We start from the raw sequence: 26,391 nt of genomic DNA, 5'->3' as shown, positions 1-26,391 counted from the left end.
AGCCAGTGGATCAATTTCTGCCTAGAGAAGGCCATGGTGAAAGCTCCAGTGCTCCAGGGATACTTTCCAGGTCACCGATAGTTCCTCCTCTGTCCTCTCCGTCCCCCCTTACTATTTGGAAGGGAGAGTGACCATTCGTTTCCTGCTTCTGAAAACACCGGGTAGCTGGCTGGGTGAATTGCTTGAATGTGCTTCTCCTCTTTAGAAGCCTGTTCTCTAGGAGACTGATCAGGGTGACGACAGCACTAAGGGTGGTCCCAGACTTACTGAGACTCAAGCCTCTCCTGCCCTGTCTGTCCTCCTCCTTCCTAGAGCCCCCATCCCACAGGAGCAAGTGCAGCCAGCACAGTCTCCAGGCCTTTCCTCCAGGAATCTACATGTTTTCAATCCAAATCAAGAAGCCAGAGGCAGCCTTGAAGAGAAGGAAAAGAAAAGGGTTTGTTTAAAGGAGCCCAAAGATAAGCTGCTTCGACTTTTCCAGGGCTCCTCTGGACTCCCAGATTAGAAACCTGCACTGTCCAATAGGAGGCTCTGCAGCGGTGGAAAATGTCCTGTATCTGCGTTGTCCAATACGGATCCACTAGCTGCAGGCAGCTACTGGATACTTTACAAGGGGGCTAATGCCACTGAAGAACTCAATTGTTCATTTAATTTTGAGTCATTTTAATTTAAATAGCCACATGTGGCTGGTAGGTGCCATATTGGGCAATTCCAAAACCTTAGGGGAACTTGGGGAATAGTAGTAAACCACTAAATGAAATAACATTTTACAAAATACTTTACTCAGTTCCTTCCTTCCTTCCTTCCTTCCTTCCTTCCTTCCTTCCTTCCTTCCTTCCCTTCCTTCCTTCCTCCCTTCCTTTCTTCCTTCCCTCCTTCCTCTCTTTCTTTCTTTTTCTCTTTCTTTCTCTCTCTCTTTTTTTTTTTTTTTTTTTTTTTTTGAGAAGGAGTCTTGCTGTGTCACCCAGGCTAGAGTACAGTGGTGCAGTTTTGGCCAGTGGCAATCTCCACCTCCCAGGTTCAAGCGATTCTTGTGCCTCAGTGTCCCGAGTAATTGGGATTATGACTGTATGCCACCATACCTGGCTAATTTTTATATTTTTAGGGGAGGAAGGATTTCACCATGTTGACCAGTCTGGTCTTGAACTCTTGACCTCAGGTGATCCTCCTGCCTTGGCCTCTTAAAGTGCTGGGATTATAGGTGTGAGCCACTGTGCCCAGCCTACTCAGTTCTTTTTACAGATAGCTCAGTATCTGGCACTGGTAAAGAGCTCCATCACTAGATTCTTTATTTAATCAACAAAACAACACTTGAATGGAGATACTGTGACCATCCACATTCTACAGACAAGAAGAGGAAGGGGAGACACATGGAGATTAAATTGTTTGCCCAAAATTGCTCATCTAGTTGGTGCTGGGACAGGGTTTGTAAATGGCCTGCCTGAATCCACAGCTGTGCTTCAACAAGTACGACATCCAAACAAGTATATCACCCAAACTCCCAGAACCAGATTCCAAATCTGCCTCTACCACTGGCTGGCTCTGTGACCTTGGTCAAGTCGTGTCTCCTCTTGTGACCTCGGTGGCTGATGGATGCAAACAGGGTGTCGAAGCGATGTGCCCTAGGTCCTCTCTGCCTCTGAGAGTGGATGCTTCCACTTGCCAGAGCCCAGCTGGGGTCACGTGGCTGTGTCCAAAGTCACTCTCAGAAGGACATTCCATGGCTTGGAACACCATGGCCTTCTGGAGGATGGCAGCATGGAAAGAAGGGCTTGGTCATGGAAGAGAGCTCCAGGAGCAGGTAGCATTTGAGATGAGTCTGGAGGAGGGGGTAGGCTATGAATAGGCAGAGATGGGAAGACAGCGAGGGACAAAGACATGATGACAGGTAGGCAGGAGGAGAAGCCCATTTGAGCGGGGTGAGCATATCATGTTATGATGACTTTTCTGAAACCTCTTTTAGAAACCCATTTATGAAACTCTCCTCCAACAACAAAAGAGGTACCAGGAAACCCAAAAGTAAGCAAAGGCGAGGGTGAGTGATGTTTAATATCTGCTCTGCTTCCACCATGTGAACACTGCACCTCTCTTCTGAGCTGGCTGTAATATAAATAGTTAGATCATCTCCCTTCCTTCCGCCAGCCAGCAGGGTAGTCCCTGGGGACTGATGGTCCATTAGGCATTTTCTGCTAAGCTTGTGTGACTTTCAACATGTCCTAGGACACAACGACACATCCACCCTGTCCTGTCTCCAGGCGCCCAAGCTGTTGTCTGAAATTGCCCAGACAGCATTCTTGGCCCCGACATGCCCACCCTTCTCTCACTCCCAGACTGTATTATTTGTCTCTGTGGAGCAGACTCCACTCCCTTCTTTCTGGCAGATACTGGCACTGCCTGCCACTAGAGAAGTCAGGTTGTGACTTCAGCTAGGTCCTGTGGTCTAGCTGAAGCCTGCAATTCACCCATGTGGGAGAGTCCCTTGAGAACTTTGTGTGTGCCAGTCACTGTGCAGAACCTGCAGGGAACCCTGTGATGAATAAGCAAGGTGTGCCTTCCCGAAGCACGTGGTCCAGGGCAGTGTAGCTGAAGGGGTTCTACCTCAGACACCTAGACACCCAGTAGATGATAGAAGTGGGGCTGCTGTGAGAGCTGGGGACTGGGAGAATTCAAACCCGGCTTCATCTCCTTATCTCCAGCTCGTTGCTACACTCTACCACACAAAAACACAGGCAGAATGTGCCTGATGCTCTGTTTTGCGAAGAGAAGCTGGAATCTGGATTTTAATTGGAAATTTCCCGAGTTTTAAAAAGGGCATGCTGGCCAAATAAAACTCATCTCTTGGTGAAAAACATTCCTGTTTCTTTCTTATACATTGGCAAATTCCTGAAGACGTGCTTGTTGAGTGGTTGAAGAAAGGAAGAAATGAGATGAGCTGATCTCTGGAAGTTGTCCCTCCCTGTTTGTGCCCACGTTGACATCGTTTTCCTGCTTCAGTGTAGACAGAGCCTTGTTCGCACCAGAGCAATTAACCAGATAATTATCCCCGTGGAAAATTAGTCACAAAGACCAAGTCAACCCAAGAGCAGTGGGCACATGTGTATTGGCTGCTCTGGGGTTTTCGAGGGGGTGGATTTCTTCTGCCTTCTCTCTCCCTTGTGCAAAGGGTCAGAAAAGGACAGTGGTAACTGGCTTTCTCAGATCACGAAGCCTGAAGTTTCTGGGTAAAGGCAATGTTGAAAGGAGGGCTTAGGGCTCTCCCAAAGCTCTCCATTCACAAACACATTAACATTTATGCCAAAAAATTGCACTTAAAAAATAGTACTGGTTGTACAGTTAGTGTCCCCATGGGATTGTAGGTGTGTGTATTGTGTTGTGTTCTTGACAGGTGTAGTAGTCAGGGTTTTCCAAAGAAACGGAACCAATAGGATGTGTCTGTGTATTTATATGTGCACATGGAGAGAGAGAGAAAGAGAGAGAGATTTATTTTTAAAAATTGGTCTATGCAGTTGTTGGGGCTGGCAAGTCCAAAATCTGCAGGGAAGACCAGGAGACTAGAGACTCAGGGAAGAGTTGATGCTGCAGCCTTGAGTTCAAATGTAATATAAAGGTAGAAGTCCTTTTTCTTTTGGGTATCTAAGTCTTCCTTCTTAAGACCTTTAACTGATTAGATGAGATCTACACGCACAGAGGGTAATTTACTTCACTCCAAGTCTACTGATTCAAATGCTACATCTAAAAATACTTGTCTAGTAACTTCCAGAGTGGTGTTTGAATGAACAACTGGGTGCCAAAACCTACCAAGTTGATACATAAAAACTAACCATGACAGCAGGGTTCCCATCTTAGATTAAATTCCATCAAAGTGCTTTAAACAATACAACAAACAACCTAATGCCTGTAAAAGTTGTTGGATAGATGTCTCCAGTGATCATCAAGATGACTGTCCAGGTAATGTTCTTTCCAGTGTTAGTTCATTCTCATGATTTTTTTTTGTCATCTCATTTATCAAATAATCACAATTTAGTGATTAGCTCAAACTGAGGTAGCAAAGACATTTCGTTTTCTGTGACAATTCTCAATTGTTGATTACTTTGTGTACTAAATGTGAAGGAGCTGTGGGTGAATTCAGCTCAGAGGGGAGGAGTGTTGTATTTGATTATTCACGTCTGTGATGGAAACAGGCATGGAAGTGGTGGTGCGTATATGTGTATATGCCATCTACAATCAAGATCAAATTTTCATTAGAGAAGAGAGGGAAGATCAGAGAGGAGAAATCATTTGAGTGAGCTCCCACAACAAGTAAATATCAGGTGAGGAGGAGAAACTGAAAGCCAGGTCTCCTAACTCATAACACAGAGTTTCCCTATCAGACAAAGAATATCTAATGAAAACACTTATCAAGGGAATAATTATCCAAGTAGTGTTCTCATTTCCTCCATGTCTTATTTGTTTTATTAGAAAAAGGTTTTTTGTTTGTTTGTTTGTTTGTCTCCTAAAAGCCCATGTATCATGTAACTAGTAAACTACATCCCAAATTTTGACCTCTCAAATTTTCCTTTTAAGCCTGGGCATGGTGACTCATGCCCAGTCACATGACTCTGTGGTGACTCTGTAATCCCAGCTCTTTGGGAGGCTGAGGCAAGAGGATTGCTTGAATCCAGGGGTTCAAGACGAGCCTGGGCAACATAGTGAGATTGTCCTTTACAAAAAATACAAAAAGTAGCTTGTTGCAGTGGTACATGTCTGTAGCCCCAGTCACTTGGGAGGCTGAGGTAGGAAGATTGCATTTCAAGGCTGCAGTGAGCTGTGATTGTGCTACTGCTCTCCAGCCTGAGTAACAGAGCAAGATCTTGTCTCAAAAAAATATTCCCTTCCATGTATTTGAATTATACTATGCCTCAACAAAATTTTATATTCTATAATGGTGATGTCCAATATGGTAGCCACTAATGCCCTTGTGGTACTGAGAACTTAAAATGTAGCTTGCTGAAGAAATGAATTTAAATGTTCTTTAATTAAAAAAAAATTTAAATAGCCATATGTGACTAGTAGATATTGTATTGGATAGCCCAGAATATTTTGATCATTGCAGAGAATTCTACTGAGAAGTGCTAATCTAAAGAAATGCCCATTTTTTTTCTTTCTTTGCTTTTTCTATTACTGCTAGCCTAAATTTTCAAAGCTTAACATAAATAGACTTTTGTTTTAGCCCCAATCCCCAATTTCTTTTGACCATTTCCTCTTTTATTTTAATTTAATTTGCAGCCTCCCCTTAGTTTGGATCCTAAATAAAGCTGGGCTTGAGGTAGGGTCTGAAGACTCATGTGGCAGGCAGCCCTTTGTTTTTAGGGCCGGAGCTGAAAGGCAGAGATGTAGGAGTTGGTAGGGAGAGACCTTTTGGAGAAAAGGGCAAGGCCAGTGCATTTTGTCTGGTAATATGGATTGGCTGTGTCCCCACCCAAATCTCATCTTGAATTGTAGTTCCCATAATCCTACATGTCGTGGGAGGTAACTGAATCATGGGAGGAGTTGCCCTCATGGTATTTTCATAATAGTGAGTGAGTTATCATGAGATCTTAGGGTTTTACAAGGGGTTTTCCCCCTTTTGCTCATTCTTCTCTCCCTGCCACCTTTTAAAGAAGGATGTGCTTGCTTCTTTTTCCACCATGATTGTAAGTTGCCTGAGATCTTCCCCCCTCCACCCCCCAACTTAGGCAGAACTGTAACTCAGTCAAACCTCTTTATTTTATAAATTACTCAGTCTTGGATATGTTCTTATAGCAGCATGAGAACCAACTAATACATCTGGTCAAGCTGAATTTTTGCATCTTCCTGGTTTTGAAGAGCCAAATCCTAACTACTAATCTGTTTCTATATTTCTTAGTTTGGATTTCTTGATTCTTTTTCTCTTTCCCTTAGTCAGCTCAAGCCTTAATAGTATTTTTCATCATTTATCCACTATCCTTCAGCACTTTGCTTTGATATGAGGAAAGAGTTTCTGAGCCTCCTCCTCTGTCATCTTACCACCCTGTTCTTGCTTTGGCTTTTCTCTGTGAACTTGTCCTCTGTTTTCAAGGTCAATACTGTCTCTTAGTACAATTTGTTAAGAGCACAGGCTTTCCACCCCCAGCTCTGCCACTTATACCTGGATAATACAGAGCATGTCACTTAATCACCTGGTGCCTTAGTTTCCTTAATTGTAAAATGAGGGTGATACTAATGATAGGATCTACCTTGTAGGTTGTCGGGAGGATTAATTTTTTTTTAGTAATCTGTTTTTGTATTAATCCATTCTCACACAGCTATAAAGGACTGCCTGAAACTTGGTAATTTATAAAGAAAAGAGGTTTAATTGACTCACAGTTCTACATGGCTGGGGAAGCCTCAAGAAACTTACGTTTATGGCAGAGGGGGAAGCAGGTACGTCTTACATGGCAGCAGGTGAGAGAAATGAGATCGGGAAAACTGCCACTTACAAATCATCAAATCATTTGAGAACTCATTCACTATCATGAGAGTAGCATTGGGTAAACCACCCCTATGATCCAGTCACCTACTACCAGGTCCCTCCCTCTGAACGTGGGGATTACAGTTTGATTGATGTAAGATTTGGGTGGGGACACAGAGCCAAACCATATTACACTTAGAAAGCATGCCTGGCATCAGCAGGTCCTCTGTTAACATTAGATAGAATTGCAGGTGTCTACGTACTTGTTTCTCTCCTCTAGTAGATGGTAAACTCCTTGAAGGCAGGGGCTCAGTATAATGCCTGTCAGGTAGGAAGACTTCCATAAATATTTGCTTAATGAATAAGTAAGTTAATCACTTGGATCACATAATCACTTTCCACTTCTTTCAAATGTCTCTGCATGAACTTTCAGATCAGATCCAACCCTCGACTCCTGGCTTCTGCCATTCAGTGCCTCTGTATCTGTGGCCTGCTTTGTCTCTGTTTATTCTCTTTTCTGAGTCCTTCTGCTCATGAGGTCTCATACGGGTCATTTAATCCATTCCCCTATTTAAAGCAAGTTCTAACATTCATTTACTGTCTGTTCCAGCTTGGAAGCTGAGCCTGGGGAAGACATCCAACACAAAGATTTTGTAAAATTCCCCAAACAGAAATTCTCTCTCCTTTTAGGAAAGTCCCGGGGACGCAGACATGAGGCCCTGGTCTGTCTTCCATGATGCCATTTCCTGGGCACTGAGGCAAGGAAGTGGGTGGGGTAAGAGGAGGTGGTGTCACTGACCCCTTCCTTGAAAGATGGGTGGGGGGCACATCTTCCTGCCATATTGGCTGTGATTATGTTAAGCTAAAAACAGCTTTGCCTTCTGGTTTTTATCATGTGGCCTGCTTCCCCTTCCTCCCATCTCCTTTCCTGGCACAGAGATAATTTTGTCCTGTCTTTGGCCCTTTCTGAAATATTAAACTCCATTGCGTCATGATGCCAACCAACAGCTTGTTCAAGGCAGGAACAAAGAAACCATAACTGCTTCTTAAATTCTCTAGAATTTTCTCTTTCAGAGACACATTCCTAACTGTGTAGTGCCAACGAGACCTTTGATATGCAATGTGAATGAGAAATCCCTTCAGCCCACAGCCCTCTGGGCTCAATGTCTAAACCATTGCCTGTCCTGACTGGTAGCTCTAATGAATTGTAGCTTTCTTCAGAGCTCTTCCTATGAGATCTTCTATAGCAATTTCTTTTCCTCCAGTCTTCTGCTGCCCCTGTTTTCCTCCGGGGAGCCACCGTTCTGACATCAGTTTATCTCTAGAGAGTGAGCAGCCAGAGGGAAGCCATGCTTGATATCTGGTGGAGGTTGATAGTGTGCACTTGACTTGGTTCCAGGTGCAACTTCCTTAGCTGGATGAGGTTGTTTTGCTCAGGTTGTTGGGTGTAAGGGTCTCTTTCACTTCTAAGAAAGCCAAAAACATCTGGATATCAGGTCTATGTTGTCTGTGGCAAAATCCAGTTCTTCCTTTTTTCCCCACTCCCTCCTTTTCTCCCTCATTTCCTTTCTCCATTTTTCCTTCCTTCCTTCCTTCCTTCCTTCCTTCCTTCCTTCCTTCCTTCCTTCCTTTCTTCTTCCCTCCTTCCCTCCCTCTCTCCCTCCTTCCTTCCTTCCCTTTTTCCCTCCTGCTTTCCTTCCTTCCTTTCTTCCCTCCTTCCTTCTTTCCTTTCCTCCCTCTTTCCACAATTATCTATTGCCCAGCTCTCATATGCCAAATAGATGCTGAAAAAACAAAATCAAACATTCTATTAATTTCAATTCTTGCTCTTTAGAACTTACACCAGAGTGTGAAAAACGTAAGCAGAAACTATAAATGAATATGAAATTGCAATCATTAAAATATCACAAGATGCTGTAGGAGCCCACGAGGAGTGGTCTAAGCCAGGCTGTGCAGAAGGCAGTTGTGCATAGAGGAAAATTCACTCCCAAACATTGATATCTTCTGTAAAGTGATGGTGATATGAGGTGGTAAAGACAATAATGGCAGCAGTTGCTGTCTTTGTGTCTATATCATCATTTGGTAAAATCAAAGGGGAAAATCACACATTAGTCCTCTAAAATTTTTAGAAATGTTACTGATCTATGAAACCTCAAGAGTTTGGGAGCCTCTGCCTTAAAGCATGAATCAGAGGTAGGATGGCAAAGGATAAAATATTTCTGGCTGAAGACACCAGAACTGTGTCACTAGTGTGATGTTCTCCTGGCTTACTAGGGTTATACTGGGTTCCCCCTGGCTTACACTGTTCTATGTTCAGGACATGTACCACGTGGCTCTTCCTATACAAAGATCATGTGACAGAACCAACACCTGGGGCATATTTTGTATTATTTCTCAGTAGAAGCAATGGAATTTTTACTAAGCTTTCCATAATTTCACACCTATTCTTCCTATTGACCAAGGGGATGCATTTGCAGGAGGGTATGCCTTTGTGAGATGGAGTGCAAAAGGAAAATGGTGCCCACTGGGGATCAAATTCATGACTTGGTTCATAAGCTTCCTTCTCTAAGGAACTGGCCTAACCAATTACATAAAGCTGGTTGTTCTGGGAACAGCTGCCATCGTGGCAGATGTGGAAGTGAACACTGATCTGGGGCTCACAAAATTGTGCAGTACTTGTGGAACCCACTGTTTCTCAGTTGTGTAGCCTGGACTGTGTTGCTCCTCTTTTCTACCTTGGTTTTCTCATCTGAAAAAAAAAGAGAGCAGAATAGCTTTAGATTAGTGATTCTCAAATATCAATATGTATTAGAATCACTTGGAAGGCTTGTTAAAGCTCAGATTACCAGGTTCCACCCCCAGAATTTCTGGTCCAGCAAATCTCGGTGGGGCCTGGGATTCTGCATCTCTGAACATTTCCACATGATTCTCATGCTGCTGGTCCAAGCAGTATATTTTGGGAAACGCTGGATTAGACATTCATTGATATACTTTGTCCCTAAGGTGATAATAGTAATTCCTATCTTTGAAAAGTTTATAATCTGATTAGCATTTTACCTGTGGAAGGAAAGGAAATTGATGACTTAATTCTCTCAGACACCTTCTGTGTACACAACTGCAAAACAGAGAGAGAAAGGCTACCGTAGTCTTCCCATCCATGTATCCCTGAGAACCTTTTGGCTGTGCAAGAGCTTTCATTCCTGTCAGTCACCCTGTATGGCCAAATCTACTATTTGGGGTCCCAGGGACATGGGCAGTCTAGGAAATTCAGATCAAAAGACGGTGGTAAGTCTCCTCTTTCCAAACACTTTTTCAGGGATGACTGGTGAAAATGATGATGCAGAGAGAAGCCTGTTTGTGTATACACAACAGGATGGATGAAGCAGTGGCAAAGATGATTAGATTAGATTAGCCTGCAGATTAGTGTGCTCCAGTCTGGGTCACCATCACCTCCTCCATGTTTCCAGCATAAACGTTTTGTTGTGTAATTCTCATTCCATCCTCTGGTGGATGCCAGACCAGAGACAAAGGCAGATGTGGGTCCTAATACCTTCAGTACAGCCCAGATCCAGATCCAGATGGTGTTGGAGATGGGTGGGCATCTAAGGACAGGGTTTAATGGGCCATGGTAGAATGTAAAAGCATTTATATTCATGAAGGGTTTTCTTAGGCTTGGGGAGTATAGGAGAGAGGGAGACTATGGTATTTATCTTCAGGGCAAACAAGAGGTGGCGATGGCTTGGAATAGACATGCGGTGGTCAGTTTTTATTCTCTAGCTCACATCCTCGTAGCCTATGTTTCTGCTCTGGCCATTGCTTCAGCAAACAGCTGTGTGCAGATGTGGCCTGACCATGATTCCCCTCCAGCTACCTCACTTTTCTCCTTCCTTCTGCCCCAAGCTTCCCTCCTTTGGTGTGGGAATTCTGGGCAGAGCCTGCTCAAACAGTCTAAAGGGCTCAGAAGGCAACATTGACTGGGGCAATCTTGGCCAATGAAGGACAAGAGCTAAGGGATAAATATGACTCTCTTGTGCTTTCAGGCAATCCTGAAGTACACATTTCTCCAAGGGATCTTCAGGAGAGCTTAGCTATGGTTGCCCACAGAAACTTAAACAGCTTAATGACCCATCCTTGGATTAGCTTTTCCTCTTTTCCAGTTCTATCCTCCCAGGGTCTCCTCTTCTGTTCTCTGGGGTCACTTCCTCAAAATAAATGACTTGCATGCAAGTCCTTGTTTAAGGCTTTGCATTTTGGAGGATTCAAAGTTAAGATAATTAACATGTATCAGATGATGGCAAAATTTTAAGAAGAGCAGACAGCTTAGATTTTTTTGAGCACCATTGATGTGCCAGTCTATATCTTGGCATTTTAAAAATTAGAATTAACTTCCATTTCTATAAAATCAACACAGATATAGTTTATGAAGGCAAATAGAACAACATGATATAATAAATGACAGTTCCCTATCATGCTGCAACTCAGTATCATCCTGCTTGCCAAAGGCAAGCAAGTTGAATTCTTAACAATGTCTCTCTGTTGCTCTAAATACCATCAATATATCAATTTTAGGCATTAATTTTTAAACCCCCTATGACATTGGGTGAGGTCTTAGTTCTTTTATACTCCCCATCCCTCCCCATTCTACTACTTTAATTATAATTAGTTTTTATTAAATTATGATCAATGTAATGTTATTATAATTACATGAATATTGTTTATCGATGATCCAAGTAGTGGACTATGACTGTGGCTCCTTGTATTTCTTTTTGCATTGTAGAGTATGTATCCATTTCTTGTGTCTTTTTTTTCTGTGTCTTGAGTTTTTATATATTTACTATTTTCTCCCCTCTTTAAAACATCTCTTAATACTATCTTTCATGGGAGCAAATGCATCTGATAATCTGCCACTTCCATTTTTATCCTGAAGTCTTAGGTCCTGCCCCAGGCTCAGCAGGGCCTGCTGTGGAGTTGTCTCTCTGGGACTTCCTTCTCCCGTCTTCCACTGTCTCCCTTCACCACTCTCTTGCGTTGGGTCTCACATTTCTTAGCTATAGATTTCCCAGTTGACTTCCTAAATTTTTGGATCATGTATTCAGTAACATCTTAAGAAAGAATGAATAAAGGGTAAAATGTGAAACTTTTCTTTATCTGGACATGTCTAGTTGGGTCTATACTTCTAGATTGGAAATAATTTTCATTGCAACATATTGTTGTTGATAAGATAGTGTCAACGGCATTCTATCTTAATTACTGGAGTAAATTTATTGAGCCCTGAAATAAGCCCACAGACATTTAAGCCCAGGAGTAGTACAAAGCAGAACTGACCATCTAGAAATGTGACAGAAGCCACATACATAATTTGAAACATTTTAGTCATCACATTAACAAACATTTAAAAAGTAGATAAACAAATTTTAATGCTATGGTTTATTTAACTTACTGTAACAAGAACATTATGCTATTATTATAGAATCATTAATGAGATATTTTACATTATTTTAGGACAAACTTTTTGAAATTCAGTGTCTATTTTATACTGATAGCACATTTCATTCCAGCCCCTCTATTATGCTGGTCCCATTTCAAGGGCTCAATGACCACATGTGGTCAGTGGCTACTGTATTGGGTAGTGCACGTTTAGAGGGTATAAAGGTTAAGAGTGTCTAATCCAGGCATGGTGGCTCACACCTGTAATCCCAGCACTTTGGGAGGCCAAGGGGGGCGGATCACGAGGTCAGGAGATTGAGACTATTCTGGACAATGTGGTGAAACCCCGTCTCTACCGAAAATACAAAAATTAGCTGAGTGTGGTGGTGAGTGCCTGTAATACCAGCTACCTGGGGGGCTGAGGCAGGAGAATAACTTGAACTCAGGAGGCAGAGATTGCAGTGAGCTGAGATCGTGCTACTGCACTCCAGCCTGGCGACAGAGCGAGACTCCATATCAAAAAATAAAAGTAAAAAATAAAAAAATAAAATAAAATAAAAACAGTATCTGTTCTGCAGCCGGGATCACTACCTTGGGAAAATTACTTAACCTCACTGGGCCTCGGTTTCTTCATCTGTAAAATGAGAGCGATAACAATGCCTACCTCAGAGGAGTGGTACAAGGATTAAATGAATGGATAATGTCTTTTATGGTGTTCTCCACATGTACCAAGAACTCTTTTACATGCCTTACATGTATTATTTTTAGCAATTTAGAGCAAGAACAGGTCATTGGAAAATGATAAACTTCTCAAAGAGTGGTTCTAAACATCATTTTTTAATGTGGTAGTAATAAAAGAGTAATAAAACATTAACAACAGCCTCAAAACATATCATAAAACAAATTCTATTCAGTTGCAGAACTTACATGTGAAATCCAAAGCTTTAAAATTTTAACAGATTATTATCTACTAGTAGGTCACAAAGATATTCTCCTGTATCATTTTTTTTTCTGTAAAAGACAAAAATGCCATCCATAACAAGAAAAATAAAATTGACGACAGAATTTGTATTTCTTGAAATACACCAAAAAGATAAGTAAAGGGGGGAAGATATTTTCAACTCATATCTTCAATAAAAGGTTGGTATTTAGAATATATAAGAATTACAAGAAAATGACTAGTAATACATTTTTAAAAATGGACAAATAAAATGATTAAACATTTTACTTCACAGGATATGTGAATGGTTTATAAGTATTTGAAATAATGCACAACCTTTGTATGCATTATTTCAGAAAAATCACATATTGTTTCATATTCTCTATACCAGTAGAAATTAAACTACTCAATAATATTGGGTATTGGTGAAACTACAAAGCTTAGGGAATTCTCACAGAGCTGGTGGAGTATAAACTGGCAACGCCTGTGATGGGAATTAATTTACCTTATCTAGTAAAGCTGAGCGTGAGCATAATATATGCCCAGCAAGTTTGCCTTTAAATGTCTAATCTACAGGATCCATAGTACAGCTTTATTAGGAGACATGTATGAAGTCAGCCAGCCTGTCATTGTTCAGAACACATAAGCTGAGAATCAAATAGAAATCCACCCAAAAGAGAATGGGTGAATACATTACAGGATTTTCATATAATGCAATTCCATATATGAATGAAAAGAGTAGATTTTCATACACATTTCAATGTGGATAAGCCTTAAAAGCCTAACAACAGTTAAAAAAAAAAAAAAGCAAGTCATAGAATAAATACAGTATGGCACCATTTATGTCAAGTTCAAAAGCTGGCAAAATGAAACAATGTATTGTTTACAAATATACACATGTGTGGTAAAATTGCAAAGAAAAACAAAAAAAGGAAGATTAAAATGAAATTCAATGTAATGGTTCCTTGGAGTTAGGGAAGAATATAATATTGTAGGAACACATATGGGGTTCAAAGTTATTGATGAGGTTTCATCTCCTAAGTCAAACAGAAGGCAGAGATGTTTTTAATATTATTTTTGCTCTCTCTCTATATTATATATTCTCTTTTTATGTATATTATACTTTACAGTGTAAGAACAACTGATTGGAATGTGTTTAGTAGCAGGGTATTTTTTCCTCTTCTTTGAGACAGGGTCTCACTCAGGCTGGAGCACATTGGCATGATCATGGCTCACTGTAGCCTTGACTTCCTGGGCTCAAGCTATCCTCCCACTTCAGCCTCCTGAGTAGTTGGGACTATAGGCACATGCCACTGTGCCCAGCTAATTTTTGTATTTTTTCTTTTGTAGAGCCAGGGTCTTGCTATGTTGTCCAAGCCAGTCTCCGAGTCCTGGGCTCAAGCAATCTGCCCCTCTCAGCCTCCCTAAGTGCTGACATTACGGGGGTGAGCCCCTGCTCATGGCTGGCTGTAGCAGAGCTTTTAGGATGTCGGGCTTTACTTGACCGGGCCCTGGAATTTAGGGCAATGAGACTGTCCCCTGGAGTTGTCATTGGGAGCTCTCCAAATGCCAGTACCTGTAAGTCTCTTCTCTGGGTCCATTTAATTTTCTAAAGAATTGTCCAACTCCTTGCCTGAGAGGTGGATACTGGCTTTTGGTAAACTGGCATTCTAGAGAAAAAGGGCTGGTAGGGGTGGGGACTGAGGGAGCTGTATGTAGAAGTCTACTGAATCTGTGGTTGCTTCTTCTATCTTCTTTTCTCTTTGATTCTAATTTTAATGAGTGTTTGAGGACAAACACACATATTCAATCTGCTGAATTTAGCCAGAGCTACTGCTCCCAGCAACCCTTTAGATATAGGATGATGATCCCTATTTTGCAGTTAAAAACAATTGAGAACATGAAGGGGACACATGATGAAAAGCGTGAACAACTCCAAGGGGACTCTTCCTCCTGCACTGCTTCCCTCCCAGCAAGAAGGCTCCAGGATCTTGTAACTGTTTTGTTTCCAGCTGCATCTTGATGACACACCCAGAGCCCTCCTGCTGCAAGTTTTCACAACTGCACTCTGCTGGGTATAAGGAACAACTGGTAGCAGGACCCTGAGTTCTATAGTGATGCAGCCTGCAAAGCCATGCTTCCCGCCAGGTGTGTGAACATAGTGGTGCCTCCTTTCTGTGCAGGCAGAGTGACCCTGACTCCCCCGGCTCATGGCTTCACAGAGGCATGGAGTTGCCTTTTGGAGTGGCAGCTATTCACTGTGGCTGCCAGCCTAGTGCATACAGTGAAGCGATGAAATTTTATCTGGCAGTGGTGGGGGAAAGAGATGAGAGAAAGGAAGATGGGAAAGTCACTTTATTTTATTTTTTTTTCTTTGACAACCACAAGTTTCCTGCACTCCCTTGGAACCAAATTTCTGTTTTGGCTAGATGGAAAGTCTCCAGGGAATGAGGGCTGATGGGGGAGATTTCTCTCCAAAGCACCCTTTGTTTTCTTCCATCCATGTCTCTTTCCCTCACTGCTCTCGCCTCACTTATACTCTTTTCTTTCTTTCCTCTAACCCATCTCCATTATCTCCATCAGCTGTGAACTGAAAAGACTCTGCACCTATTATAGGTATCCCTTGTGGGGTCACGAGGAGGCCAGTCCCCTGAGAGATCAGTGGGCTTGGCCCACAGGGTCAGGTGCTGGCAATGGCAGTCTGGAGGGTGACAGGCTGGAGGGGTGCATGGACCTAACTTGAAGGTCCTGGATGCTCTACCTGGATGCTCTACCTGTTAGCCCCCAAGTCCCAGGACATTCCCAGGCAGTTTCATCCAGAGCTTCACATGTCTAGAGACTCCTGTAATCAGTCAAACAGGCAGGCGTGGGATGTGATCTTTCTTGGAATTTTAGAGTCAAGATGTACTAAAATTTTGGCCAGGAGAGAAGGCAGGCAAAGGGAAGTTGTTACAGACAGGAGCTGAACCTACTTTTCCCTCAAAAATAAAGCCCACTTGCTCTGCACCCAGTTCTCAGCAATCCTGTGGCCACAGGCTAGGGTTGCCACAGCCTCATTCTTAGCCTCAGTGGTCAGAGGTGTCCCTTTATGCTGTCTCCATCATCATGGTTTAGAGCCTGATTGGCCAGCCTCACTGGAACAATGAAAGCTGGAACATGTTATCTTCTTATATTTTGTTTTAAGTGTACCTCTGTCAGCTGTTTAACAGGAAACACAAGCAAACACACAGAAGTAGACTCTACATTCCCCCAGGACAAGAAAGTTGTTATTTTTAACGTATAATAAAGAATTTAAAAGGAAACAGCATATTGGCATAAAATGAAAAAGTGGCATTGCTATTTTTTAAAAACTTTTATCTTAGGTTCAGGAGTAAATGTGCAGGTTTGTCAACTCATGTGATGGTGGTTTATTGTACAGACTATTTCATCACCTGGGTTCTAAGCCTAATACTCGATAGTTATTTTTTTGTGTTTCTTTCCCTCCTCCCCGCCTCCACCAACAAATAGAGCCCAGTGTCTGTTGTTTCCCTCTTTGTGTCCATGTGTTCTCATCATTTAACTTCCACTTATAAGTGAGAACATGCAATATTTGGTTTTCTATTCCTGTGTTAGTTTGCTAAGGATGATGGCTTCCAGGTCTATCCATGTTCCTGCAAAGGACATAATCTCATTCTTTTTTATGGCTGCATAGTATTCCCATGCATACTATATTTTCTTTATCCAGTCAACCACTGATGGGCATTTAGGTTAATTCCCTGTCTTTGTTATTGTGAATAGTGCTGCAATGAACATATGCATGCATGTATCTTTATGGTAGGATGATTTATAGTCCTTTGGGTGTATACCCAGTAATGGGATTGTTAGGTTGAAGGGTAATTCTGTTTGTAGCTCTTTGAGGAATCCCCATACTGATTTCCACAATGGTTGAATTAATTTAACCCTCCCACCAACATTGTATGAGAGTTCCCTTTTCTCCACAACCTTGCCAACATCTGCTATTTTTTTTTACTTTTTAATAATAGCTATTCTGACTGTTGTGAGGTAGTATCTCATTGTGGTTTTGGTTTGCTTTGCTCCAATTATCAGTGATTGTTGAGCCTTTTTTCATAAGCTTGTTGTCTGCCTGTATGTCTTCTTTTGAGAAGTGTCTGTTCATGTCCTTTGCTCATTTTTCAATGGGATTGTCAGATGCAAAATTGCATCTGACAAATAGTTTGCAAATATTTTCCCTCATTCTGCAGATTATCTGTTGACCCTGTTGTTAGTTTATTTTGCTGTGCAGAAGCTTTTAAGTTTAATTAGATCCCTTTTTTCAATTTTTGCTTTTGTTGCATATTGCTTTTGGTGTCTTTGTTATGAAATCTTTGCAAGTAACTATGTTCAGAATGGTATTGCCTAGGTTGTCTTCCAATATTTTTATAGTTTTTGGGTTTTACCTTTAAGTCTTTAATCCATCTTGAGTTGATTTTGTATATGGTATAAAGAAGAGGTCCATTTTCAATGTTCTGCATATGGCTAGCTAGTTATCCCAGCACTAAAGAATAGCAAATTCTTTCCCTATTGCTTGTTTTTGTCAACTCTGTTAACAATCATATTGTTGTAGGCATATGGCCTTATTTCTGGGCTCTCTATTCATCTATGTGTCTATTTTTGAACCAGTATCATGTTGTTTCTGTCACTGTAGCCCTGTAGTACAGTTTGAAGTTATTACTTGATACGTCCAGCTTTGTTCTTTTGTTTAGGATTGCCTTGGCTATTTGGACTCCTTTTGGTTCCATGTGAATTTTAAAGTAGTTTTTTACTAGTTACATAAAGAATGTTGTTGGTAGTTTGATAGGAATAGCACTGAATCTGTAAATTGCTTTGGGCAGTATGGCCATTTTAATAATATTTCTTCCTCCTATTTATAAGCATGGAATGTTTTTCCTTTATTCTTTTTGTGGCAGTTGTTGAATGGGATTGTGTTCCTGATTCAGCTCTTGGCTTGGCTGTTGTTTGTGTATAGGAATGCTAGTGATTTTTGTACCTTGAGTTTGTATCCTGAAACTTTGTGCCCTTTACATGGGACTTTTAACCTGTTTACATTCAAGGTTAGGATTAATATGTGTGGATATGATCCTGTTACTGTATTGTTAGCTCAATATTATACTGGCTCATTTGTATGGTTGCTTTATAGTGTCACTGGTCTGTGTACTTAAGTGTATTTTTGTATTGGCTTGCAATGGTCTTTCCTTTCATATTTAGTGCTCCTCTCCAAATCTCTTGTCAGATGGGTCTGGTGGTAATGAACATCCTCAGCATTTGGTTATCTGAAAAGGATCAGATTTCTCCTTTGCTGAGGAAGCTTAGTTTGGCTATATATAAAGTTCTTGGTTGAAGACTTTTTCTTTAAGAATATTGAATATAGGCCCCCACTCACTTCTGGCTTTTCAGGTTTCTGCTGAGAGGTCTGCTGTTAGCCTGATGGGATTCTCTTTGGAGGTGACCTGCCCTTTCTCTGTAGTAGGCTTTAACATTCTTCCTTACATTTCAGCCTTGGAAAATCTGATGATTATGTGTCTTGGGTGATCTTGTGTAGAATCTTGCAAGGGTTCTCTGCATTTTCTGAACTTGACCGTTGGCCTCTCTAGTAAGGTTAGGGATGTTTTCATGGACAATATTCTGAAATATGTTTTTCAAGTTGTTTTCTTTCTCCCCATCCCTTTCAAGTGTGCCAGTGATTCATGGGTTTAGCCTCTTTACATAATCCCATATTTCTCAGATATTTTGTTGGTTTCTTTTCATTCTTTTTTATTTTTATCTGGCTTTCTTATTTGAGAGAGGGAAAAGAAAGATAGTCTAGGCAGTGGGAAGGCCATGAACAAAGCTGGGGGTATAGAAGGACAGAATAACACTTGTATCTTTAATCATAATGACCATGTTATTTCCTTAGTTATAATTGGGGGCATAAGCTCAATACTAACAGTTATTTCAGGTGATTGGTTTCCTGTACTACCTTAATATTACAAGCAGGCATAAGATATGATCACTCTTGGTTTTTCTGTTGCATAGATGGAAACATGAGTAAATGAAAATTACTAGAATATCTAGATGGGGAACACAAATCATGTAAAACTGAGATCTCCTTTGGTGACCACATTTGCAGATGACATCCATCAGCTACTGTATGCTAATTGTCTAGGAGACACATATTAAGAGTTTCTGGTTAAAAAAGAAGCTTGAATAGTGTATTAGTCTGTTCTCATGCTGCTAATAAAGATGTACCTGAGACTGGGTAATTTATAAAGAAAAGGGGTTTGATGGACTCAGTTTCACATGGCTGAGAGGCCTCACAATCATGGTGGAAGGCAAAGAAGAAGCAAAGGGCACATCTTACATGGCAGCAGGCAGGAGAGCATGTGCAGAGAACTCTCTTTTATAGAACCATCAGATCTCATGGGACTAATTCACTATCATGAGAACAGTGCAGGAAAGACCCACCTCCATGATTCAATTACTCACCACTGGATCCCTCCCACAAAATGTGGGAATTATGGAAGCTACAATCCAAGATGAGATTTGGGTGGGGACACAAAGCCTAACCATATCACATAGACATAGATAACCAGAGGGGATATGTTGCTGTTTTGATGGATTTGGAGTACTTTTCTAGCAAGCTATTATCCTTTCAGGGGTCTATCTCTCAGCCAAAGGTACACTGCAGTCGTGGAACTTTCTTGGTTATGGCTGACAGTAAGCATGACTTTTAGGCTGAGGAATTAGGTCAAAATTAAGAGTGTTTCAGTGGAAGGGCACTGGGGGAATGAGAGGACAGAGATTTACAGTAGAAAGGACAGTAGTAACACACTGCCTAGACCAAACACGAGTTGATAGTGAAGAGGAGAGTGTCCTTTTCTGTGATAGCTAGAGGTCAGAGTTGCTCCTGGGGCATCTGGGGTATTCCTGTTGAAGAGACCCATGCCTGCAGTTCTATGGCTTTATTTTACCTTTTCTTTTCTTTTTCCTTCTTTCTTTTCTTCCTTCTTTCTTTTTTTCTGTAAAGGGGGTAGGAGGAAAGGCGGTTGGAAGAAGGAAAGTGACAAAAAAGGAATCTGAAGACTTAAAGTAGTCAAGAGATTTGAGGATAATTTGCTCCGGACTACAGGGAAAAGCAGAAGGAAACCAAGACATGTCAACACATTTCTTACTTGGCCAGGCACAAACCCAGAAAACTTGAGAAGGTGAAGATTTTGTGGCAGGAATTGAGATATAGAGTGATTTCCAAGGAGATTCAGATCTTATGCTGACTATTCTGTGTACCTGTGGCTGTGGTCTAGGCAGTTTTCACCCCATTAATGTCTCTCTGTAGTAAAAGTCATTTGGTGGCACTTGTGGTGACTGTGGGGGCTTGAGTGGGAGCCATGAATAGTGGTACCCAGAGTTGAGCACTCAGGCAGCATAACAAGTTTTCAGGCAGCACAAGTGGCCTCACAGCTGACAGCAGGAGCCTTGTGATTCATCTACAATGTGTTCCAAGGGTCTTCTTGCAGTATCCCTGCACTGACCAGCAATCCATTACACTCGCTCACATGACTTTGAATGTCTTTTACATGCAGGAGGGGAGCAGTATGACTTCTTAAGGGCACACTTTTCTTGCTGTGAATGCAGAACCCAGGATGACTAATGTGGAGTGTTGGAGCATTAACTTTCCATCTGAGCCTAAACAAGAGTGACCAAATTGGGTGAGACTGTAGTTATGCCATCTCTGCTATTCTGAGTTCAACACCCAACGACTTAAACTCTAAGAAATTGTATTTCAACCTATACTTCTTGTGGGTAATGCGTTCTTGGTGTTTACTTAACACATTGGCACACACAAATATCCTGTTATGCTAGTAAGATGTTATAAAATAATCTGAAGTGTTTATGCAAGTTATAACAAAACTTTCTTTCTATTTCTTCTAATTCTTGTGTTTTGATGTCATCTTCTTTATAAAATTTGATAACATTGCAATTTTCTATTTTCCGATTTTATCAGTCTTTATTTCCTATGTTGCTGTAACAAATGAACACAAATAAAATTTGTAACAATACAAATTTGTTCTGTTACAGTTCTAGAGATTAGAAGGCCTAAACTCAAGATGTCAGTAGGGTTGTGTTCATTTTGGAGGCTCTAGGAGAGGGTCTGTTTCCTCGTCTTTTTGACTTCTGTAGAGGCTGTCTTCATTTCTTGGCTCATGCCCTCATCTTCAATGTTGAAACCCCAATGTCTTCCAATTTCGCTCTGGCTTCTATTTTATCACCACATCACCTTCTGACTCTGATCATCTTGTTCTCTTTTATAAAGACCCTTGCCATTACATTGGGCATATGTGAATAATCCAGGATTATCTCCTGATCTCAAGATCTTCAATTTACAAAGTCTCTTTTACCATGTAAAGTAACATATTCAAGTGGCTCATGCCTATAATCCCAGCACTTTTGGAGGCTGAGGTCAGGAGTTCGAGACCAGCCTGACCAACATGGTAAAACCTTGTTTCTACTAAAAAGTCTGAAAATTAGCTAGTCATGGTGGTGTGCGCCTGTAGTTCCAGCTACTCAGGAGGTGAAGGTAGAAAAACTGTTTGAACCAGGGAAGCAGAGGTTACAGTGAGCTGAGATCGTGCCCCTACACTCCACCCTGGGGACAGAGTGAGACTCCATCTCAAAAATAAATTTAAAAAATAAAAAAATAAAGTAACATATTCACAAGTTTCAGGGATTAGAATGTGGACATATTTGAGGGGCTATTATTCCATCTACCACGACGATTACAATTGTAGACTTAATCATATTGTGATTACTGGTTAATGATTGTTCATTGCAAATGATTTTCTGCAATAATTATCACTTAGCATTGAGCAACAACTTTCAGTGGATTCTAATTCATCTTCCAGTGGAGCCTCTGACACTTGATAAAAAGCAGTAAAAGAGATGTTAATAATGCTTGTGTATAATTTTTCTACTTCTCCAACATGATTCTGGGCCACAGCACATAATAAATATTTATTGAAAAATGTTAAGAAAAATTAGTACATGGTTAATTGAAATTTTGACACTGTTCTTTGATGTAAAGAAATAACATTACTTCCACTTCGGAACAAATAGTCCTAGATGGATTTATTTTTGTCCCTAATGGCAATTATAAAAAACAGTCCAACCAAAAACATATTATTAATGAATGCTAAAGAATATTTGAGTTTAGTTCCTATGTGCTAGGTGCTAAGCTGATGATCAACATTATTTATTCTTCATTACAAACCCTATGAGCTTCATACAGTAATATTCCTATGTTGTAGGTGAAAAGAGTGAAACTTGAAGAAGTTCTGTAATTGTCTCATTGGAGCTATTAACCCAGGGCTATACTGGGTCCTCATGGGGCTGACCAGTTTATGTCTGTGCCTATCTCCCTCCGTATTGTTAGCTTCAGTGGGTATTTCTGGCTTCAGCCTGGTGGCCCTGTTAATGCAGGGAGGGGAATCATCCTATACCACCCACCTTGACTTTTCCTTGGTCTTGGGGTCAGGAATAAGAAAGGGCATCATCTCCTTAGTATGGGCAGTGGGTCCTAGCAGCTCCCCTGAAAAGCTAGAATTGAGAGCAATGTCTAAGGGATTTTGATTTACTTATCTTTTAGATTTTCCTCCTATAAAGTCCCTATACCTGGGCTTTTAAAAGCTCCAAGAGCGAGTGAATGAGTGGAACTTGCAAGGGGAGTGGGAGCAGGGGCAGGCAGCAAGAGCTGTCTTTTCTGGCAGCTGCAGCCAGCTTTAAAAACATTTCTTCTTCACAGATGCAAGCCTTCTTGACTCACACCCTGATTAACAGAGTAAGAGATGGGGTGGGGAGGACTGAGGCTGGAGACAGCAGGATTTGATGGGTCAGACAGGTAGGGAAGGGGGATTGGGTTTACCAGGGAGTCTTGGGAGCTGAGGATACTGGGAGAGATCAAGCGTATGCAGGCTTCCTAGATGACCACTCTGGGTTCACCACTGAAGAGCTGTGTTTGCTTAACCTGTTCTTCAACAGCATCATTATTATCATCGTCATCATTATTATTGATGGATTTTTTTTTGGCGTCATTTTCCTTATCAGTAGAATGTTTATAAAAGGTCATACCTGGAGGGGCATGGAGGCTCACGCCTGTAATCCCAGCACTTTGGGATGCTGAGAGGGGCAGATCATGAGGTCAAGATGGAGACCATCCTGGCCAACATGGTTAAATCCCAAGTCTACTAAAAATACAAAAATTAGCTGGACGTGGTGGCACACACCTAAAGGCTGAAGTCCCAGCGACTTGGGAGGCAGAGGCAGAAGAATCACTTGAATCCAGGAGGCGGAGGTTGCAGTGAGTCAAGATGGCACCACTGCACTCCAGCCTGGCAACAGAGTGAGATTCCATCTTAAAAAAAAAAAAAGTCATACCTTACAATATTGTTGTGAGTATAAGTGCATTAATTAAATTTCTAGATATTAATAAATATAAATATATATGTAAGTTAATATCAAACACATAGAACAGTGTCCCGTTATGTGCTCAGTAAATGTGAGCTATTGTTAGAAATACTATTGTTAAGACCTTTCTGGAAGAAAATGGAATTGAAGAAAATGTCTTCTGTGCCAGAGAAGTGAAATGTATAAACTGAAAAGAGGTATAGAATTGACAGATTTAGCAAAACAACAACAACCCCCAAAAAACACAACAGGGCTCTGAGTTAAATTTGAATTTCAGATAAACAACAAATTAAAGTATAAGTATGTCCCATGCATTATTTGTTATTTATCTACAGTACAAATTTAACTGATTGTGTATTTCGTCTGGCGATTAGGGAGACTTTGCAGCTGGAGCGCAAAAGGAGAGATTTCACCTCTTCTGGGAGTAGGAAGCTCTACTTTGACACTCATGCCTTAGTGTGCTTACTGGAAGACAATGGGTTTGCTACTCAACAAGCAGAAATCATTGTGTCTGCATTGGTCAAGATCCTGGAGGCCAACATGGACATCGTCTACAAAGATATGGTCACCAAGATGCAGCAGGAGATCACTCTTCAGCAAATAATGTCTCAGATTGCGAATGTGAAAAAGGATATGATTATTTTGGAGAAGAGTGAATTTTCAGCCCTCAGAGACGAAAATGAGAAAGTAAAACTCGAACTACCGATCAAAGTCCGAACAGATACCAAATTAGACTTCAACCTAGAAAAGAGCAGAGTAAAAGAATTGTATTCATTGAACGAAAAGAAGCTGCTGGAATTGAGAACAGAAATAGTGGCATTGCATGCCCAGCAAGATCGGGCCCTCACCCAGACAGATAGGAAGATAGAAACTGAGGTTGCTGGCCTCAAAACCATGCTTGAGTCACACAAGCTTGATAATATTAAATATTTAGCAGGGTCTATCTTTACGTGCCTAACAGTGGCTCTGGGATTTTATCGCCTGTGGATCTAATAAAGTGTCTATTTAGAGATTTCTGTTTTGCCTTAAGAAAAAAAAAAAGGAGGAAAAGAGAGAAAGGAAAATGAAATCTCTACTCATACATAGAAGAAAAACGTTGATGCACTAGCAGCAGTCTTCCAGCCAGCCTCTCTTCTTGTGTTATGTTTTGAGGGCGTTGAGGCCAGATAAGGAAACCTCTCTCCACCACCTCTACTTGTCTCCTGCAGCTGAGACTAGGCAGCAGCCATTTCCCTGTGTTAATCCACTTCATGAAACTGGAGCCTGTGTTGGCTGGTTATGAAGCTACACTGTCTTCCATCCCCAACTCTTCCCCAGCACACAAACGCAGGCATACAAACACAAAGGCTTTGGTGTAGAGGTGGAGAGGTTAAGGAGGAGAAGGGGGAGAAAAGGGATTAGAGTTTTATCAAAATAGCATCTGCAAAGATCCTTCCAGCATAGGCATTGCTGGAAACATGTCTGTGGCCAGGACCCAGGCCTGGGGTAGGGGTGGAAAACACCGGCTGTCAAGGGAATGAGGAGTCCCTTGAGGGTGGAGGCCAGGTGAAGTGCTCGTAGAGGGAGGGAGTAGGCTCTCCTCCCTCCCTTCTCATGGCCTTGTGCCCTACCCAATTTCTTTTTCTTTCTTTTTTTTTTTTCCCATCAAATTGTCTCTTTTTTAGCATCAGGTAGTCAGCTTCTGTAGTCTGAATATTAACCTGGTAGGACTCTTGCATTCTGCTTGAGAACCTGTGTCTGAGAGAGTCTGAGGGTCTCCTGGGGTAGGCAAGCTTGCCGATCTGGGGACAGAACCCTGCTCCTTTGTGGAGCTCACCCTATGGAAACCACCTTATCCTATTTCCTGCTTACACCCCAGGCTTGCTCTAAATCAATTCAGATAGGACAATAGGAAGAGAACATTTTATTTCTCAAGATCACAATTTCTCCTGGCACTCAATGCTGACAGCAAAATTATATGTAAAGTTTACCTACATCTGGCCCCACTGAGAGTCTCCTCCTTATCCCTGTTGTTGGTCCCTGTTCTCAGAGGTATTTTCTATTTCATTCTTGCATCTTATGTCTACTTATTAGTAAAGACCAAAGCAGTCAGAGTGGTTCATTGAAGTTTACTCTATCAGGAGGTATTGAACAACTTTCTAAGCCTAGCATCAAGGGAAGAAATCCACGAGGAAATCACAGGCATTCCCAATTTTATTGCACTTTGCTTTATTGTGCTTTGCAGATATTATGTTATTTACAAATTGAAAGTGTGTGGCAAACCTGTCTGAAACAAGTCAGTTGGTGCCATTTTTCCAAAAGCATGTGCTCACTTCATGTTTCTGTCACATTTTGGTAATTCTTGCAATATTCAAAACTTTCTCATTATTATTATATCTGTTATGGTGATCTTTGATGTTACTATTATAATTGTTTTGGGGTATCATGAACTGCATGCATAAAAGACGGCAATCAATCAATAAATGCTGTATGTGTATGTGTTCTAACTCTTCCACCCATAGGCTGTTCCCTGTATCTCTCCCTCTCCTTGGGCCTCCCTATTCCCTGAGACACAATATTGAAATCAGACCACTTAATAACCCTGCAATGGCTCCTACAGGCTCAAGAGAAAGGAAGAGTTGCACATCTCTAAATCCAAAGCTCGAAATGCTAAGTAAGAAAGGCATATTGAAAGCTGAGACAGTCCACAGCTAGGTCTCTTGTGCCAAATAGCCAAGTTGTTAATACAAAAGAAAAGTCCTTAAAGGAAATGAAAAGTGCTACTGTAGTGAACAGATGAATGATAAGGAGAAATGGACTTCTTGCTGAGAGAGAGGAAGTTTTAGTCATCTGTAGAGAACAGCAAAGCAGCCACAACATTCTCTTAAGTCAAAACCTAATCCAGAGCAAGGTCCTCTCTTCAATTCTATGAAGGCTTAGAGAGATGAGGAAGCTGCAAAAGAAAAGTTTGAAGCTTGCAGAGATCCGTTTATGAGATTGGTTTCATGATGAAAAGAAGCTGTCACCATAACATCAAAGTTCAGTGTGAAGCAGCAAGTGCTGATGGAGAATCTGCAGCAAGTTATTCAAAAGAACTAGCTAAGATCATTAATGAAGATTACTA

General features: G+C 41.3%; 1 protein-coding gene across 1 annotated transcript; it reads left to right on the top strand.

Annotated features, from left to right (window-relative positions):
* The first annotated feature begins 1,432 nt into the window (after positions 1 to 1,432).
* LOC101031031 (mitochondrial calcium uniporter regulator 1-like) lies at positions 1,433 to 24,316 on the top strand. Its single transcript, XM_074400164.1, has 3 exons — positions 1,433 to 1,831; positions 1,964 to 2,019; positions 23,663 to 24,316. Exons 1-3 carry the CDS (start codon positions 1,433 to 1,435, stop codon positions 24,279 to 24,281), a joined length of 1,074 nt encoding a protein of 357 aa, XP_074256265.1. The 3' UTR covers positions 24,282 to 24,316.
* Positions 24,317 to 26,391: the final 2,075 nt, after the last annotated feature.

The sequence above is a fragment of the Saimiri boliviensis genome, chromosome 5 (genome assembly GCF_048565385.1).
Source record: "Saimiri boliviensis isolate mSaiBol1 chromosome 5, mSaiBol1.pri, whole genome shotgun sequence".
In the NCBI taxonomy this organism is placed as follows: Eukaryota; Metazoa; Chordata; class Mammalia; order Primates; family Cebidae; genus Saimiri; species Saimiri boliviensis.
The sequence above is the reverse complement of the archived record's forward strand: the minus strand, read 5'-3'. Positions and strand labels throughout refer to the sequence as shown.

Coding starts and splice junctions, on each gene's coding strand:
- LOC101031031 (XM_074400164.1), top strand. CDS start 1,433: ATGGCCTGCCTGAATCCACAGCTGTGCTTCAACAAGTACGACATCCAA. Junction 1,832..1,963: donor AGATGAGTCTGGAGGAGGGG/GTAGGCTATGAA, acceptor AACCTCTTTTAG/AAACCCATTTATGAAACTCT. Junction 2,020..23,662: donor AGGTACCAGGAAACCCAAAA/GTAAGCAAAGGC, acceptor TCTGGCGATTAG/GGAGACTTTGCAGCTGGAGC.